Source organism: Eublepharis macularius, chromosome 2, assembly GCF_028583425.1.
Source record: "Eublepharis macularius isolate TG4126 chromosome 2, MPM_Emac_v1.0, whole genome shotgun sequence".
NCBI classification, from domain to species: domain Eukaryota; kingdom Metazoa; phylum Chordata; class Lepidosauria; order Squamata; family Eublepharidae; genus Eublepharis; species Eublepharis macularius.
In genome coordinates, this window is record NC_072791.1 from 199,720,649 (window position 1) to 199,739,758 (window position 19,110).

The following is a 19,110-nucleotide window of genomic DNA, read 5'->3' on the forward strand; positions in this document are numbered from 1 at the left end:
AAATAAATATAAATAAATACATTGGCAGTGACAATCAATGATAATGTATTGTCGAAGTCTTTCACGGCCGGAGAACGATGGTTGTTGTGGGTTTTCCGGGCTGTATTGCCGTGGTCTTGGCATTGTAGTTCCTGACATTTCGCCAGCAGCTGTGGCTGGCATCTTCAGAGGTGTAGCACTGAGAGTGACACTGAGAGATCTCTGTCTTTTGGTGCTACACCTCTGAAGATGCCAGCCACAGCTGCTGGCGAAACGTCAGGAACTACAATGCCAAGACCATGGCAATACAGCCCGGAAAACCCATAACAACCAATCAATGATAATGTTGTGTACTTGGAAGCAGCAGCAGTGGATTAAAGGTTAGGAACTTGGTTGTGCAACTGGGCAGTGAAGAATAGTACGAGGCAACTAGCAAGCCATCTCACTGGCTGGCCCATATGGGTCCCAGAGGCAAATGTTGCTGGAGCGCTCTAGAATAGGAGCATAGGGAAGCAGGTGTGATGATGCTCTAATCAAGCATGAACTGGGCCTGATTTCATGGCAGAAACAGTAGCTTGTTTGGGGAAGGGAAGACGTGCCATGTAGAACTATGGAAAAGTGGCTATGAATGGAAGTTTATCCTGAATTTGAACGTTTTTATTAGAACTTTTTTATATTTTATACCTGAACAACTGACTTTTGGGTGCTTTGTAGGTGCAGTTCGTAAAAGAAGGTTGTGGATCAGACAATATATGCCACAGCAATCTGAAGCTCCACTACAGATTCTGCACCAGAGAAGGAAGTGAAGAGAGATTTGCTTATTTGCCGATGTAAGCCTTGTTGCGTCAAAGCAGCAGCATCTGAAAAGAAAGTGACTTTTGTTCCATTGTGAGACCTGCTCTGTATTAAGTCTTTAAGAGGCGACTCTTCCTTTTTGATTTCCTAGTGAGAACGGTATTCCAGTGCTTGTCCTGAAAGACCAGAAGGATATTGCCCTCGAAATCACAGTGACAAACATCCCATCGGATGCAAGAAATCCCCAGAAGGATGGTGATGATGCGCATGAAGCTAAATTAATTGCTACCTTTCCGGACAGCTTGACTTACTCTGCCTTCAGGGAGTCGAAAAGCTTTCCAGTAAGTCTTCTTAGATTTTGAGGAAATACAAAGGCTGTGTTTAACCTGGGTCGTTTCCAGACGGCTTACCGGCCCCCGGAACGTCGCGCCACGTTGCGGGGAAAACGCAAAATATCACGTTTTCTTGCGCGAGTTTTGCGCGACGTCGCATGATGGCCCTGGTATTGAAATATCTTTTTTTCTCCCTCCAATTTAGGACAAACAGCTGACCTGCGGAGCCAATCAAAATGGCTCTCAAGTAGAATGTGAACTTGGAAACCCTTTCAAAAGAAATTCTACAGTAAGTGGGATTTCCTGGGATAGCTAATAGTGAAACATTCAAACATTTCTACAGTTTTGTCTGAATTAAAATGGGAGGCACAGAACGTTACTTACAGAGTATATTAAGAATGAGCATTAGTAGCCCCGAACAGATCTCCTCTACCGAGTCTCTAATCTGGCCATGCCATAGGGGTGCTGCAATTTTTTTTTTATGAGTAATTTTCTTGAACATCTGCATCATTGAACCCAAGCACATATACATATATTGAATAATGACAGTTATTTTGAAGTGTAGAATGCCTATTCATAGTGAACCCCTTCCTTAAATATAAAATGTTTAAAATGTGCATCTTACCTGGTTTAAGCTCCTTGCCAATGGCATAGTTATTAAATGTTCTTTTTTTTCCTGGGTAACTTAAGCAGCACGAGAATGTCAGTGATTTTGAAAAATCCTCTCTGAACCAGGGGAAAGTGAGGCCGGCAGAGTTGGGCAAGTGAAGGTCCTGGAATGTACTGTGGGGGCAGGCAGCAGCTACCAACAGTGATATTTTTAACTGCAACTTCTCCTTTCTAAAAAGGATCTGATTATCTCAAATAGACTCTACCAAAATCCTTTCAACTATGCAGGTAGAGCATACCAGTGTTCTAGGATAGGTATCCACTTGCTCTACCAAGCTCAGCCTTGGGAAGGAAGCAAGCCCAAGAGGGGTGGTTCATGCAGAGATGCAATGGGCAGCCTCCTTTGATGGTGAGTAGTTGCAGCTCAGCTCAAGAATAATTGCATTCTCAAAACACAGCTGGTTCCTACCTTCCCCTGAGGCCACCTGGATTGAGGCAAGTCCAGACCAGGGAGTCGTACAGAGAAGCAGAAAATAATTTACTTTGTAGGTCCTTTAGATGCACAGTGGTATCTGATTGTGGGATTAATTTCTCATGGTGTACTATTGTGGTTGGTGCACTTTGGGAATCTCTTCTCTTAAATGTATGTTTTTGTTATATATCAAGGGTGTCCAAACTGCAGCTTGGGAGCCGCATGCGGCTCTTCTAGACATATTGTGCAGCTCCCAGAGGTCTCTGAGTATCGCTGTGGCCGTACAGCTTATTTTAGTTTCGTTTATTTCCTTCCCTCCTTTCCCCTTTCTTTCCATGTCTTTCCCTCTCTCCCCTTCCTTCTTTCTTTCCATGTCTTTCATATTTTCAATAAAAATGTTGGCGTTGCCAGGTCCGACTCAGAAAATACCTGGGGACACCCCTTTGGGGGTGAAGCCTTTCAAGGATGTGATACCACTTTTGTCAAAGATGAGGTGATGGCTCTTTCCAAGCTTCACCCCTTCTGATTATGTCACTTCCAGCATACTGCACCAAAACCCCACCCCTTCCTGTGATGCCACTTTCAGGACACTCCCCCAAACCCACCTCTTCCTCTGAAGTCACTTCAATGCATCATCTCTTACGGCTCTCAAACATCTGACATTTATTCTATGTGGCTCTTACATTAAGCAAGTTTGGCCACCTCTGTTATATATAGTTGTGTTTTAACTATTTGAAAAAAAAATGTTTTTCGTGTGTCTGAAATATATCTTAACCGCTCTGCTTTTCTTCTTTTTTTAAAGGTTACATTTTATGTAATTATAAGTACAACTAAAGTCAACGTTGATACACAGGATTTGGACATTAATCTGAAACTGGAAACGTAAGATTTAGTAACAAATATCCCTCATCAATTTTCTAATGCTAAAATGGCAGCAATTTAATGAAAGGCAACTTAATGAAAATTATTAAAGTGGTTTTTTTTACACATAAGTTGTGTGTTTTCTTTTTGTTGCAGAACAAGCAATCAACTTAATTTGGATCCAATTATTGCTAGAGCTAAAGTAGTTATTGAATTGCTTTTGTCACTGACAGGGTAAGCGTTTTCTAGTTAGCATAACAAATCAATACTTGAGACAACCTTTTATGACAGTCATTAAAATGTGATTTTTTTTCCCCCAACCACAGGGTTGCAAAGCCTTCCCAGGTGTATTTTGGAGGCAATGTCGTTGGTGAAAGTGCTATGAAACATGAAGATGACATGGGTAGCTTGATAGAATATGACTTCCGTGTAAGCCTTTCTCTTAATTTCACATGTAATCATTTCAGAAGGCTGGTCTTGCCACCAAACTGCCCTCCCCACAGTTTACTTCAATCTGAAAAGGCAGCCGTTGTGTTTCCTTAAGATGGCCTCTGTTTAAATTCTGTGGCATTTATATATATATATATATATATATATATATATATATATATGTCATACTGTGCATGCAGGGTACATGCTTGAAACAAAATTCTGACATTCTTAAGGATTGAAGTTAAAAGAAATGGAATAACCAGTGTTTTGGGCACCCAAAATGAGATACAGACAAATACAAACTATTTTGAATCTTGTGAAATTTATTCCTAAGAGGCAACATGCTCCTTGGATGTATTCACAAAATTTTTACAACTATTGAAGGACAGCATACTTCCATATGGGCCAGTTTGTCAATTAAGATCAGACGTGATTCCTTCCTCCTTTGGCCCTGCGGGCTCTGCAGAGGAGGTTAAGCTGCTTTGAGTTCATTCTGCTTTGAGTTCATTCTGCTTTCTTGAGAGAGAGAGTGAGAGGGGCCCCGGCACGAGCTCTGCAGAGGAGGCTTAGCTGCTTTGAGTTCATTCTGCTATTTTTTCATTCGTGAGAGAGAGAGAGAGAGAGAGCAAGCAGAGCTGCTGGGGCTGGCTCTCCAGAGGAGGTTTAGCTGCTTTGAGTTCATTCTGCTTTTTTCCCATTCCTCTGTGAGTGAAAGAGAGAGCAAGCTGGGGCCCCGCACGGGCTCTGCAGAGGAGGGTAAGCTGCTTTGAGTTCATTCTCCTTTTTTCCCATTCCTCTGTGAGTGAGTGAGTGAGAGAGAGAGAGAGAGAGTGTGCAAGCAGAGCTGCTGGGGCTAGCTCTCCAGAGGAGGCTAGCTGCTTTGAGTTTTCTCCTTTCATTTCATTCAGGGGTTTCTGTGTATGTGTGCTGCTTTAAATTCATTCTGTTTTATTTTCATTCGGTGCTGTGTGTGTATGTGTGCTGCTTTGAGTTCATTCTGCTTTCTTTTCATGGAGGGGATGGGAGCTCTGTGTGTGTGTGCTGTTTTCAGTTCATTCTGCTTTCTTTTCAGGGGGTGGGTGGGGCTGTGGTTGCGTGTGTGTGTTGCTTTCATTCTTTTGTTGACTGAAGTTGACATTGTTATGGTTCCCACAGCTTTTGAATGCAGATTGGTTCTGTGTTAGTTAAATATATCAGTTATGGTTATTCCAGTTTTATGCTAGGAATGGATAGCTGTATTACTTCAAATATCAGTTATGGTTATTCCAGTTTTATACTAGGAATGGATAGCTGTGTCCAAGTCACAGAAGGCTTTCATCAATATATTCATCAGCATATAGGTGTTCTTATGTCTTAATAACTGTAACTCAAATGGTTCTCCTCACCCTCAGCTGATTAACATCACTGAAATTGCAGTGGACATATGGGTGTTAAGGAAGTTTTTATGAATATTTGTCTGGGACATTGGAATATTTATGAGCATTTCACAGTGTTACGACAGCTTAGCCATTGGTAAGGTAGAGTTGGCAGGGAACAAAAAAAAGCCATTTTAAATTAAGTATAAATCTAATGCCCCTAAAGTTGAGTATCTAATTTTGAATTGCTCCAGTAAAGCAAAACCCTCCCTGAAAATTTGAAAATTCAATATTCGTTAGATTAGGATTTTCAGACTCCGTGGAATTTTGAGAAAGAATTTTGGATTTTTTTTTGTATGCTGGCAGAGGGAATCTGTTAGAATTTAGATTTGTGAGATGGGTTTTGGATTTTTAGAGGCCCCCTTCTTCTTGCATATTTTAAAATATGATTCCAAAGAAATGTTTGGGAAAGGGAATGGAAGATTTCACTTTTTGTAGAGGATGCAGAAAAAACCCTTTCTCATAATATTGTAATTTTCCAAGCTTACTAACATTTATCTCGTAGTAATGCATTGTGCTGGGTTCCGGGAGCAACGTCACTTCCTGGAGTGATGTCATCACGCATTTCTGGGCATGCGTGCATGCTTTGCATGTGCACATGTGACAATAGACAGTTCCACCACCTCTTTTCCCAGAAAAAAAGCCCTGATTAAGATCATCTTTTGGTTTCTGTCTTCAAAGTCCTGAGGACTGTGGCGTGCTGTTTTTCAGTTGTGATTCTTGGCACTATCATTATTATTCTTTAGATACAAAACTAAATCCATCCTATTTGCCTCTCCTTTTAGCAATATTTAATATTAATTGATTGTAAATTTGTTCCTTATTTATGGTTTTGTTATACTGCTGTTGCCCTGACCTGGATAGTCCAGGCAAGCCTGATCTCATCAGATCTTGGAAGCTGAAACAGGGTTGGCCTTGATTAGTAATTGGAACGGCACCCTCCAATGAAGACCAGGGTTGCAGAGGCAGGGAATGGTCCTGATTCAAAAATAAAGCAGGCTACATAAATAAATAAATAAATAAGCATCAGAAACCATGAGTACAAGGAGCAGTATTTCAATTGTCCCCGATATCTAGTGTTCACTTAGTTTTTAGTTTACCAATTTTTTAAAAATAACTTTGTTAATATGAGAAATGAAATCTTATCAATTAGGTATTTGTATTACGCCAAAGCTCTGATCTGGGTGGTCCAGGCTAGTCCAATCTCATCACATCTCAGATGTTAAGCACAGTCAGTCCTGGTTACTACTTGGATGGGAGATCACCAAGGATTCCAGGGTTGCTTTGCAGAGCTAGATAATGGCAAACCACCTCTGTTCATCTTTTGCTTCAAAAACTCTATGGGTTTGCCATAAGTCAGTTATGATTTTACAACATCTTCCACCAGTATGTTATAGTTTCTGTAATTTCATTGTATTACTATTTTGTCATGGAAATCAAAAGTTGATCAAGAAACAATATGCATTTATAGAAAGGCGAGAATGTTTGTTTTGATGCTACATTGTTATTATCATTAAAAACAGGGGCCTGTCAATATATAGCTATGAAGACTATTGTATGAAGATACTCAGTTTTTCCCTAAAATTATTCCCAACAGATAACTAACTTGGGCAAGCCGCTTAAAACATTTGGTACTGCTTCCTTGGATATCCTGTGGCCCAAAGAAATTAAGGGAGGCAAGTGGCTGCTGTATTTGGTGTCAATAAAGTCAAAAGAATTAGGAGAACTTCAATGTGAACCACAAAATGAAATAAACCCTATAAGAATTAAGGTAATGTAGCATTGCCTATCTTTATATTTCTGAATTACATTACTGACCCATTGATTCAGCAAGATTTCCTTTAAAAGGAAGTCAGGTGATGAGGCAAAAGTCAGAATGAATGGCTTCTTTAATAGGGACAGAACAACAGTAAAGAGCCAGTTTGGTGTAGAGATTAAGAGCGATGGGACTCTAATCTGGAGAACCGGATTTGATTCCCCACTCTGCCACTTGAAGCCAGCTGAGTGACCTTGGGTCAGTCACACCTCTCCAAACTCTCTCAGCCCCACCCACCTCACAGGGTGATTCTTGTGGGGATAACAATAACATACTTTGTAAACCGCTCTGAGTGGGTGTTACGTTGTCCTGAAAGGCAGTATATAAATGGAATGTTGTTGTTGTTATAATACATGAGTATAATGCTTTCTGCACAATCAGATGCAAGTGAGACAGCTGTGTGTGTTAACTCAAAATCAAAAATGCTATACTTGCTCCATAGTTAGGTTTACAGAATTTGATATTTCTGCAAAATCATGCTTTGAATTCTTGGTTCTTAAAAAAATTAATATCTCTAACACAATTTTAATGACTGATTTCATTGGCCTGTACATAATTTTTATAGACATCTAGAAGTTCAAGGAAGAAACGTGAAGTTGCAGAGAAGCAGACTGATGGTAGCAAAAGCTTTTCTTTGTTTTCAGAAAGAAAATACAAGATTTTGGTAAGCCTCTACTGTAGCCAATTGTCCGTTGCTTTGTGGTCTTTCTCCTCCTTTATTTTGTGTAGTATAGAAGGGTGTATGCCACGATTTTTGCCCTTTTATTCTTCTGCAGATATTAAAAATACTTAACAATGGTTTATGCATATATTTACATATAATAAATATAATGAATTGTTGAGTAAGTGTATTCAACCTTTATATCGAACATTTTGTTTAAATCGTCTTTCTAAAATAGTCTTTAAAATCCATTAAAAATCCTATGGATCCTTAAAGGCGAATAATTTTATTGCAGCATAGGCTTTTATTGATTTAGACCCCACTGTGTTACACACATGAGGTGTGATGAAGTGGCCTCAAATCTAAGTTTAACAATAAATTGTTAGTCAATAGCTTTCTTTGGGGAAGGGCTGTGGTTTAGTGGTAGAGCTTCTGCTTTGCATGCAGAAGGTCCTGGGTTTAATCCTTGGCATCTCCAGTTAAATGTATTGAGCAGTAGGTAATGTGAAAGTCTTCTGCCTGAGACCCCGGAGAGCTGCTGCCAGTTGGAGTAGACAATAGACCATAAGTCTGACTCAGTATAAGGCAGCTTCATACAAACAGGTATAACACATTTTGATGCTATAAAAACCAACCCTGGAAGGAGCTTCTGGCTTGTTTGTGCAATCCTCCTCTCCTGCTGTGAGCTAATTACTTTCTCGTTTGTGGCAAGTCATGGACTGGTATGATATCCTGCATCCTGCCAATCAGTTTTTCAAACTGAGAACAAACTGCTATTTGCCACCCTGCTTTGCACCATATATAGGCATGCCAGTTCAGACACCACAAACCAAGAAGCATCTAACTCGAGGAGGGATTATGTGAGCAAGCAAACTCAAAAGCCAGTTTGGTGTAGTGGTAAAGAGCAGCAGGACTCTAATCTGGAGAACCGGGTTTGTTCCTCCACTTGAAGCCAGCTGGGCGACCTTAGTCACAGCTTCTCGGAGTTCTCTCAGCCCCACCTACCTCACAGGGTGATTGTCATGAGGATAATAGTAATGCACTTTGTAAACTGTTCTGCATGGGCATTAAGTTATCCTGAAGGGTGGTATATAAATCAAATGTTGTTGTTGTTGTTATTTATTAAAACTCATCCTAGGCTTGTTCTGATAGTGTATGAGCCACAGGATGCTTAATGGTTCGTTTCTTTGCTACAACAGACAAACATCATTATACCTCTGAAATTTATGTCTTTAAAGAGAAGTAAAGCCAATGAAAGGGAAACAGTGACATTTTGCGGAAAAAAATACCAAGGCTTCTGTTATTTGCATTGTTATATCCTTTTTTTTTTCTTGGGTCTGGTGGAAGTTGTACCTGACTCCTTTACCCACTCAGTGGTCTAGTAATTAATAAAATTGTATGGTTCTGTTGGATCCACAATGTTCATTTGGCTTTTTGAAGGCTGTAGAAGTTGCCAATCTATGTTGAAATATGTTCTTTTAAGCTCTTTCTGTATTTAATGCAGGAATGTAATGGCGAGGCAAATTGTGTTGTCATAAGCTGTCCCTTGCAGGATCTGGACAGTAAGGCATCTGTAGTGTTGCGTTCAAGACTCTGGAACAGCACTTTCTTAGAGGTATTGTCCGTGAACGTATTCCGTTTACAGGTTTGCATCAAGTCTTTTTATCTGTTCCAGTATTAAACATATCTTTTGTTTTTCTTCCCCATCTCACACCAGGAATATTCTAAACTCAACTATGTAGATATTCTCCTTAAAGCGAAAATAAACATTGCAGCTCCTGCAGATAATATTAAGCTAGTAAATGAAGCTACTCAGGTAAGTCTGAAATGTTTTTTAATGATGTACACAATCCATGATATACACAGGAAACTACTTCCTTGTAGGAAATGAATGGAGCCAGTGCAGCTAGGAATACTCTAGTACTTCCAAGGGTCTGATTCTGTTCAGCCCCCAAAAGTTAGGCCTTATTTTTTAAATGAGTTTTCAAACACCTGCAGTACTATTTTGTAGGATGCTATCATTGGATGCTGCTGCGAACTGATAGAAATGTTTTAGATTGGAGGGTATCCGACTTTAGCAATCTTAAAACACCCGTTTTGATTTCATTATTTGTGCACCTGAGCACCCACCACTCACTCAATAACTCCACTCAGAGTGCACGCAACAAGCTACATGTATGCCGTGGATATCGCTGTCCTCTCACATTCTCAGAACAATACTGCAAGAACCATATTAGCTACATTTTAAAATCAAATTTAGGTTAAAATGTTTGTATCATCTGTCCATGGCCTACTAGGTCAGCTTGCCAACCTCTAGGTGGGGCCTGAAGATCTGGAATTACAATCGGTCTCCAGATTTCAGAGATCAGTTCCTCTGGATGGTGGACTTTGTGGCATTAATCAGTGCTGAGGTCCCTCCCTTCCCTAAATCCCACACTCCCTAGATCCCACCCCCAATTCTCCAGTAATTTCCCAGCCTGAAGTTGGCAACCCTCCTACTAGGTCAGGTCTCAGTGGTAACTGATCCTATATTTCCACAACTTCAGAAAGCCCTGACCTAATACCTAATCAACCTCACCCCTTGACTGGAAGGAACTCTACACTGGAGAAAGCGGGAATTTCTTTATTACTTAGAGGGCAGCTGAACAGAGGTGTGGGGGGGAGGGTCTGGAAAAACTTTCAGAGCTGCTTGCAGAAATAGAAAAAGACCCGACCTTTCAGTATTAATTTGAAACCCACCATTGGCTGTTATTGTCTATGGAAGCAGATTGGTGTCTCTGTCTCATTAGTGAAATCATTTACATTGCAAAACAGAATGAAAACCGGTTCAATTTCACCCCAGAAGTAACTTACGAGAACTGCATTTAGGACGCTTACCTCATTCAAGCCATTCAGCTAATCAGAGGTCCAAGCACTTTCGTTATCGGTCCCCACTGCTAATCGGTGCATTCTCTGGCTAGTGCTCTGAAGTGATCTGGAATCTGTGAACTCCCGCCTTTTGACAGAGGGGGAAGATTATTCTCTTCCCCCTTCCTCTGTGGCTGACCATCCCTATTCTAGAGACATCACCAGATATTTAAAATAGCTTGTTTTGGTTTCTGGAAGCTCAAAAGGCTTCAGAATGAATGAAACTAGATTGTTTTACCTGAGCACACCAAAACTGTCTCTTCGCCTTCTTTCAGGTGCGGGTCACTGTATTTCCTGAAAAGACAGTAGCATTGTATAAAGGGGTGCCTTGGTGGATCATCTTAGTAGCCATTCTTGCAGGATTGTTAATGCTTGCTTTTTTGGTATTCTTACTATGGAAGGTGAGTTAGTTTATTAATCCGTATTTAATATTTGCTCGCAGGTTACTTGAAACGTGCAAACAACTTAAATGTTTTTACATATGGGAAGGGGGCATCATCAGTGGCATAAAGAAATGGTTAAGATTTTTTTATAAAATAATACATAAGCAAACGGTAAAAAACCCTCTTCCTTAATTTTAAATACTGCATTATTTGGGCTGAACAACATCAGATAGAATTTTTGAATTTTTTTGAATCTTTGGGAGAACCTCTGGATAACATTGTTTTAAACATAAACATTTTAAATGGGTAATCTAGCACTGAACAACTGTCAACACTGGGGATAAACATGTTGACATGTCTACAAAACTCATATAAGCAGGGGACCCACAAGGATTTGCGGGGGGAGGGGGAGGCGCTCATTTCCCCTCACCCACTACATCCTTTTCCCCTTTCCTGAAAGCCCAAATAGCCTTTTCCTGCTTCTTTCTCTCCTTCCCATCCAAGAGCCAACTTTTATCTGTCTTCAGCTGGCCCTCTTGCCCTCTCCTGCCACCCTCTCCCCAGTAAAACTCAAATGAGTTGTGCAGTGCTCATCACCAGTTTGGGCTGGACCCAGTTGTGGTGGGAAACCTTTAAAGATGTGTGGGGGGCACTCCATGTTCCTCCATATCCCCCTCTGCACACTGTTTCCTCTTTCCCTCCTCCTGGCAACCCCCATATCCTCACCTTTCCCTGCTTCCTTCTTTCCTTACCTTTCACCAAGCATCCAACCTTTTATCTGCTTGAAGAAAAACTGGGAAAGCAGAGAACAGCAGACAGTACTGTCTTAGAGATCCAGAGGAGTTAGCTGTGTTAGTCTGTAGTAGCAAAAATAGAAAAGAGTCCAGTAGCACCTTTAAGACTAACCAACTTTACTGTAGCATAAGCTTTTGAGAATCACAGTTCTCTTCTTCAGATGCTTCAGATGCATCTGAAGAAGAGAACTGTGATTCTCGAAAGCTTATGCTACAGTAAAGTTGGTTAGTCTTAAAAGTGCTACTGGACTCTTCTATTTTTACAGTACTGTCTGTAACAGAACCCAATGCAGTTAAGAAACTGAGCTGCATCAAAAACACAGTATGGAAAAGTCAAGGGTTCCATGCACAGGTATTTACAAAAAGTTTGCATTGGGCAGCTTTTTATCCTGAATCGAAACTAAATTCATCCATATGACGCCTTGCCACTGTCTTTCTATAACACCAGACTCTGATTCTGTAGACAAGCAAGTTAGGGCATTGCTGTTAAAGAAAATAAGCTTGATTTTAGTACATTTAAACATGCCAGGCTCTGCAAATAATGTGTATTATCATATTTAATCTGCAATGAAGAAAGCAGTCAACAAGGTCTGGCTGCTTGTGAAGAATTCTACTGTAGAAAATGGAGATGTGATTATGAATTTGTAGCATAATCAGGTGCCTGTTTTAAAATGCACATGCAAATAAACTTGGTTCATCGTTTTTCACGGTCGTCCATAAAATTGACTAAATGCCTTGCTTCCTTATAGTGTGGTTTCTTCAAGAGAGATAAGAAAGATCATTATGATGCCACATATCACAAGGCTGAGATCCATACTCAGCCATCTGATAAAGAGAGGCTTACTTCTGATGCATAGTATTGATCTACTTCTGTAATTGGTAATTGATTGATTTTTTTAAAAAAGTGTTTTTAGCTATGGGACATGCTTTGGTTGTGGTGGCTAATGACTGGAAGCTTGCTGCATCTGTTCCATTAATTGCCTCGTTTCAAAATGTCAATTTTTTGCTTGCTTACATTTATAATAATCCCCTTTCTCCGTGCACGGGGACGCAAAATCTTTTTGCCAATTATTTTTTAACAGCTGTTTACTTGTGCATTCTTCCTTGAAATTCTGAAGACTTCATCTTAAAACTGGCACTGTTATCCTAAACACACAAGCCCACAATCCAGAAGACAAAATGTACTCTATAGCCCATTTATTTGACTAATAAAAAGGAAAAAAACTCGGTGTAAAGCTAAATCAGTGGTTTTCAAACACTCTCCCAAGGAGCTGTAAGGTCCTTGGAAGTTTTCCAGGGTGTTCTGAGTGAGAAGATGAGACATATTTTCCTGAAATAACAGCTTCCCTACAATTGCTGATCTTCTCTTGCAAGGGAAAAACTTGCAAGATCTCATGAATTTACAGGGAGTTCCATGTGAACTGAGTCCTACAACATGTCCCAGAATCCTCTACAATGCAAAAGGATACTGTAGCAGACACTGACAGATTTCTTGGCAGATACATAGATACAGAAAATATTATCTGAAGGGAGAAGGTTTTTAAAAACCTGAAACTAAGCCACCTTAAGTAGAAGTGTAAAAAACTCCAGGGGAAGTAACAGTGTTTTCAGACATGAACCTTAAGTTGCCTCTGAGCATCTCTTGTGCCTTTTACCTTTACAAAAGAGAAAGCAGAAAAGAGGTATATGACAGCATTCTGGCCAACACTAGCTTTTACTTTTGCATTACCAACTGAAGCCTTGCATATGAAAAAGACTTCTCTGTCACTGATTTCTGTGGAACTTAACTTTTCTCATTCATATGCTTTGAAGATGTATCCTTACCTCTTTTTAGCACAGTCAGAAAAGCGAGTAATAGAAATTAATTTAAGCCTGTCTATAGGATCTCCCAACATTGTGAAAGAAGTATTACATGCCAGTATTAAATTAGCATTTTAACATTCTGACTACACAGTGGCCACAATGCCTGGCCCATAAGACCATTCTATAGCCACTAAATCATGGGCTTCAATAGGATGACAGCTATACATGATATGAATCTTAACTTGTATTTTTCCCTTTATACTGGCAGGATGCTCTAAGCTCAGAAGTTAAATAGCTTTATTAACTGCTAATGCATGCAAAAGGCTTTGATTGCTCTTACTCCTTTTTTCCATAAGGCCGTTCTGGATTCTCAGTTTCTCTGGGGAAGTTACTGATAAATTTTGCAACTTAACATTGTTCTGTACTTAAGTATGCATTTCTATGAAGCCTGCCTATTGCATGACACTTGGTGCTTTTGCAAAACCTGGAATCATATATGTAAACATGCTTTGTACTTTTGGAAATACCAGGATGATCACATTCAGTTGCCGCATCATCTCCTACTTAGTATTATATCGAAAGAGACTAAAATTTTAAAGAAAGGAAAATGAGCCATTCCTCATATAAATCCCAGAATATATTTCCCAAGACTGGTCTCTGTTGAGTACTATAACCCAGGAAGATTTTACCTCTCAGCCCACGAATAGTCATGATTCTACTAATTTTGGACATCCTTTCTGCTACCAAATCCCCCTCCCCGAGTCTTTTGGCATGAGCAGAAAGAGCGGACAAAGGTCAGCTCTCACCTCACACTAGTCTAGGAGGAACACAGAAGAGGAGAGCCAATAACTGCATCCTTTCCCCAACGTTCAGAAGAGTTGGAGAGAATGAAGGGACCAACTTTTCACTTTATGTAGTGGTTTAGTGGTACACAATGAGAAAGCTCCCTTACCTCCCCAAGTCCTTTGGAGAGGTGGGGTCATTCACTTGCATTACTCTGGGATCTCAAAAGCAGTAGAAGATTTTCTTACCACTGAATGTGTTCCAGTCCACTATGTAGTGAGAAGCTGAGACTGTTCCTGTCTCAAATGAACACACGTGAAACTGCCTTACGCTGAATCAGACCATTGGTCCATCAAGGACAGTCTTGTCTACTCAGCTTGGCAGCAGCCCTCCAAACTCTCAGGTAGAGGTCTTTCACATCTGGTGCCTGGACTTGTTAACTGGAGATGCTAGGAATTGAACCTGGAATCTTCCGCATGCAAAGCAGAGGCTCTTCCACTGAGCCACAGCCCCTCCCCAGTCTCCATCCCATGTAGCTCCTTGGTGCTTGTCAGAAGACATGGGGGATGGACAGAATTTGACACTCTCATCTTGCCAGCACAATGTGAGATACGCCTCCCTTCCTCCAATTTCTTTGCAATGCAGATAACTTAGGGGATGGGATGACTTGTTTTATTTTGTGCTTGTCCATAAATGCAGAAATTCCTTATTGCACCACCATATTGATTTACTTCATTTTATACCCCAATCTTCTTCCCCAATGGGGATCCAAGTGTCTTATCACTTTCTCCCTGCCTCCATGTTATCCTCACAACGATCCTGTGAGGAAGGTTAGGCTGAATATGTGACTGGCCCCAGATCACCCCACAAGCTTCCATGTCAGAATGAACATTCAAATCCTGGGTCTCCCAGATCTATGTCCAACGCTTTAATCGGTATACCATACTGTGGACACAAGGCTACAAGGCTTGTGTTCACAGTGAAGAAGGTTATTAATATAGGGCTAACAGCTTCATCCACCTTGTGTACAAAGGAGGAAATACCACGCTGGCTCAAAAACTTTTTTTTTGTAAAACAAATTTGAGATTCATGGAGGTGTTTACATGCTTGGATTGCCCTTTCTGCTGTCGCTTTCTGCCGTTATATCCTCTAGGGTGTCTTGTTTTGTAAAGGGTCTCTGGAAAGCAATCTGTAATATACTAATGCAAGCGCATTGTCTAAAGTTCTTATAATATACCCGCAGTGACAATTTACATTCTTTTCCCTCCATAGTGTGGGTTCTTCCAGCGTTCTAGGTACGATGACAGTGTTCCCCGATACCATGCTGTAAGAATTCGGAAAGAGGAGAGGCAGATCAAAGATGGGAAAACTAAAGAGAATCATTCAAAAAAGCAGTGGATCACAAAATGGAATGAAAATGAAAGTTACTCCTGAGGATTCCCCCTGTAATGAAGGCTTAATTGTTTTAAAATGCCTTTGATTTACACGATGGATGGATAAAGAACTACATACAGCAAAAGCTGCCTTTTGTAGATACTGTCAGTTTATGTCAAAGCCTTTTGTTTTACAGAACTAAATTTAAAGACTAAAGATAACCAGTATGCATTATTTAAAATTTCCAGTTTTAAAAAAGACTGTATTCTTCTTCAGTCTTTGAGTTAAAAAGCAAGCCTGCCCAAGCTTTTATATTATTTTTTGCAGTGAGCATACATTATGCCCATAGAACCAGGAGCCATTTTAATCAGGAGCAGAAGGGTGCAACTTCCCTAAACAAAGAAAAGAGAATTAAAGACTATTTCATTACTGTGTATGTTTTGTTTCTCCAAACTAATTTTCAGTTCAAATTCAAACCATCTGTCAGGAAGGTTAGCCTGCAAATAGTCATATTATGATTTGGACTGCTTTACCACTCTTTGGCATGTAGTCCATCCCTCTTGATGGGTCCATCCCCTCCCCATCTTTGCAGCTGGAATGCTGGTTGCCCTATTGGCTGCCTGCCAAGCTTCTCCTCTCCCTTCCTGCAAAGACAAGCAGCTGAGAGCCCATTCTCAGCTCATCAGATTTGTTTGGCAAGGACTTGTTGCCTAGCTGTACCTTAAAGAGAGATTTAGTGGTTCATTCAGTCTCTTTTTCTCCCCTGCCTGAGTTTGAACTGCATAAAGGTCTTGCCTCAGCTTTTTGGACTTTGCTCTTTTGTCCAGAGCAGCATACTTTTAGCAGCCAGACCCCACCTGAATGGAAGATACTGATACAGTTTCCTAACTAGGGGGTGTTCTGCAATGCAGTTCATTAATACTTGTTATTTAAATGGGTGTGTTCAGGAGGGAGATGTCCACATGCTTTGAGTTCCACTTTTTTATTGGGGATAGTAGTATGCCAGGCTACTTAGAAGTTCTAGGGGGGGGGGGATGAGACTCTTCATGTAAAATATATGCTATAATTTCTTCCCTTGCCCTAGATGTGGACAAGCCTGCCTTGTTTTTTTCACTGGCGACAGGCAAGGCACTGATTGTGGAGCTTGTTTTTCTTGTTGTCTGAGGGGCAGTGACATTCTAAAATGTGGCTTCTCAAAGCTATTAAGATGTCATACTAAGTTGCCAGACTTGGGAAATGTTCTCTCCAATCCCAGACATGTAAGTTGATTACTCAGTTGCAAGAGGTGCTCTGCACATGTTCAGAAGTTATGATGTCTTTTTTCTTGAACCTGACTCATGGTATTGCAAATAGGATCTAATACCAAGCTCCAGAGTCCTCCCGCCCCCAGCCAATGAAGCCTGAAATGTCCCCTGAAATGCTGCTCCTGTGAGATGAGGGACCCCAGGAATAGCTGAGCGGGGCAGCTGGAGATGTGCCACAGGAAGAGGGAATCGGCAACATCACCCCCCTGTGCATGTAGAAATTTTGATCTTGCTCATTAATCTCTGTCCACATAACTCATTCTTTCAATTTTAGGGAAAGAAGTGGTTTAGATTTTGAGGGTGTGAATAAAAAATCTCTCAGCCACATGCAACTAAGATTGTTTGCTGACATTTTACATTCTTTAATTGTTGCTTTGTCTGTTGTTAATGGATATGTATGTACTCACTTAGAAGTGCAAGGATTTATGAACTTATGCCATAAGGTATGGCTTAGTTTTAAAAAGGTGCTGGGACTCAACTTTGGACGTCATACTCATGCCCTCACCTTGAAGCCATTTTCCCAATCCATGGGTGTGTCCAAAACAGCTGGTGTTTCTTGGTGGAGTAACTAAGGGCCACTGAGGGTACATAGGGGGGTTGGCTCCCCCCATCCCGCCAGAAACTTGGAATTTCTACACCTGTTGATTTCTTGTTCCAGGACTCTTGTGTAGCCATGGTAGTTAGGGAAAGTGTGATATTAAATGTGCAATAGGTCATGTTTTGATGTTCTTTGTAAAATCAATTTGTGTGAATCCGTTGCTCACGCCAAATACACACAGGTTTTTTAAAGCTTGAATATTGGTTGTACTTTTTGTATATACTGCAAGTCATTCTTATATATTTATTTTTTACCATGAATCTTTGTCTTTGACTCATTGTTAAGCCAAAGATTTTTAACTGAATCCTAAAACTAGTGAACAATAGCATATAATAGTGTAGTGATTAAAACTGAACACTTTTCACCAAATGTGCCAACATTTTGAATTTCAGTGACAAACATTCTCGCAAAGCTCTTTACATAGTTCTGATCATGTAGTATGGAATTACCGCATCTTCTAAATAATTTGTGCACTAATGCATACTTACAGATGTTTTATCTATAGAAGTTTTATATGACTAACTTAATGGAAAATATGGCAGGTGCTTCTTGGGGGGTGAGGTGGGGGAAGATTTTTTAGTTCTGAATCTGGAGCAAGATTAACTACTGCAAATGTTACAGCACTTGAAACAAAACACAAGCTCCGAACTATGGCTCTATAATGGTCCAATGTAAGACTACTGAATGTTTTAAATTGTTAAGAAAGAATTAGTTCTGTACACTTGTGTGTTTGATAGTACTTGTGATTGTAACAGAGGTATTTGCAATTTTTAAAAGCTACATCTTAAATTACTGGTACTGGTTAAATAAAAATAAATAATGCTGACGTTTACTGTATTTGAAGCAAAAAAAAATCTTCAGTGCGTGATATTGTCTGAGAAAGGATAAAAGCTATGCAAAATATTGGCCATTTTCACACATCTTTAACATTGTGCAAAACTCATGGAACAAGGGCGTCTTCATGGCATAATTTCTGCAGCATTGCGGCATGAAAACGGAATCATGATGAGGTGACGTCAGAAATCACACCACGAAGATGCCCTCATTTTGTGAGTTTTGCAAAATGTTAAAGATGTGTGAAAACGGCCATTAAGTAACGCCAAACGCTGTATGTTTTAAACTCTGTATAGTCACATTACAAATTCCCTAAAACAATAGTTTCGGAGTAACTATTGTTCTAGGTTAAAGCAGAATTTGGTCTCTGCCAATTTTTAACTTTTTAGAGGTGTTTGAGTGATTTTTTTGACCACACAATTTATAAGTTTTTTAAAAAATCAAAAAAGCCTTTTTATTATGAAGTGTATAAATTTCTCATATCAAGTTTCAATAACAATTCTGGTGCCTGATAGTACAAGCCTAAGCAAAACTGCATCCTTCTAAGTCTGTTAAAGTAAACCAACTTAAAAGGGTGTAACTCTTAGGACTGCTCTCTACGACTGTTATCCATCAAGCACTGCTACCAACTCACCTATCATTTCTGAGGCCTGCACAGAAAAGTAGCACGTTTGGTGGACGACGTCTTTTTCCATTCCACCTGTTTGTGCATGTGGTTGGACTACTTACACTAAAAAGACAGAATTTTGAAACACTACTGTTTTCATGACAACGTAAGTGGCTTGTAAAGAAGAGCAAATACCTAGGCAGTGTTAAATATAATTTCAAGTCACATCACTGGTATATATCTATTCCATCTTATACACTGACTGTTACTAACACCTAATGTTAAGTCAAGGCTAGAAATTACCTGTGGATATTTGTATAAAAGTGTGAAATAAATTTTGTATGAAGAACG

General features: G+C 40.0%; 1 protein-coding gene across 2 annotated transcripts in view; it reads left to right on the plus strand.

Annotated features, from left to right (window-relative positions):
- ITGA6 (integrin subunit alpha 6) overlaps positions 1 to 19,110 on the plus strand; it is a 71,461-nt gene extending 52,351 nt beyond the window's left edge. The window contains exons 14-26 of one of the 2 annotated variants that reach the window (XM_054970584.1): positions 694 to 809; positions 926 to 1,115; positions 1,312 to 1,395; positions 2,990 to 3,069; positions 3,205 to 3,282; positions 3,375 to 3,477; positions 6,493 to 6,666; positions 7,277 to 7,375; positions 8,877 to 8,987; positions 9,090 to 9,188; positions 10,555 to 10,680; positions 12,206 to 12,335; positions 15,315 to 19,110. In XM_054970584.1, coding sequence (XP_054826559.1) covers positions 694 to 809; positions 926 to 1,115; positions 1,312 to 1,395; positions 2,990 to 3,069; positions 3,205 to 3,282; positions 3,375 to 3,477; positions 6,493 to 6,666; positions 7,277 to 7,375; positions 8,877 to 8,987; positions 9,090 to 9,188; positions 10,555 to 10,680; positions 12,206 to 12,313 — 1,368 coding nt within the window. In that variant the 3' untranslated portion in view covers positions 12,314 to 12,335; positions 15,315 to 19,110. The remainder of the gene's footprint in view (positions 1 to 693; positions 810 to 925; positions 1,116 to 1,311; positions 1,396 to 2,989; positions 3,070 to 3,204; positions 3,283 to 3,374; positions 3,478 to 6,492; positions 6,667 to 7,276; positions 7,376 to 8,876; positions 8,988 to 9,089; positions 9,189 to 10,554; positions 10,681 to 12,205; positions 12,336 to 15,314) is intronic. The other variant, XM_054970585.1, reaches the window with a different exon arrangement.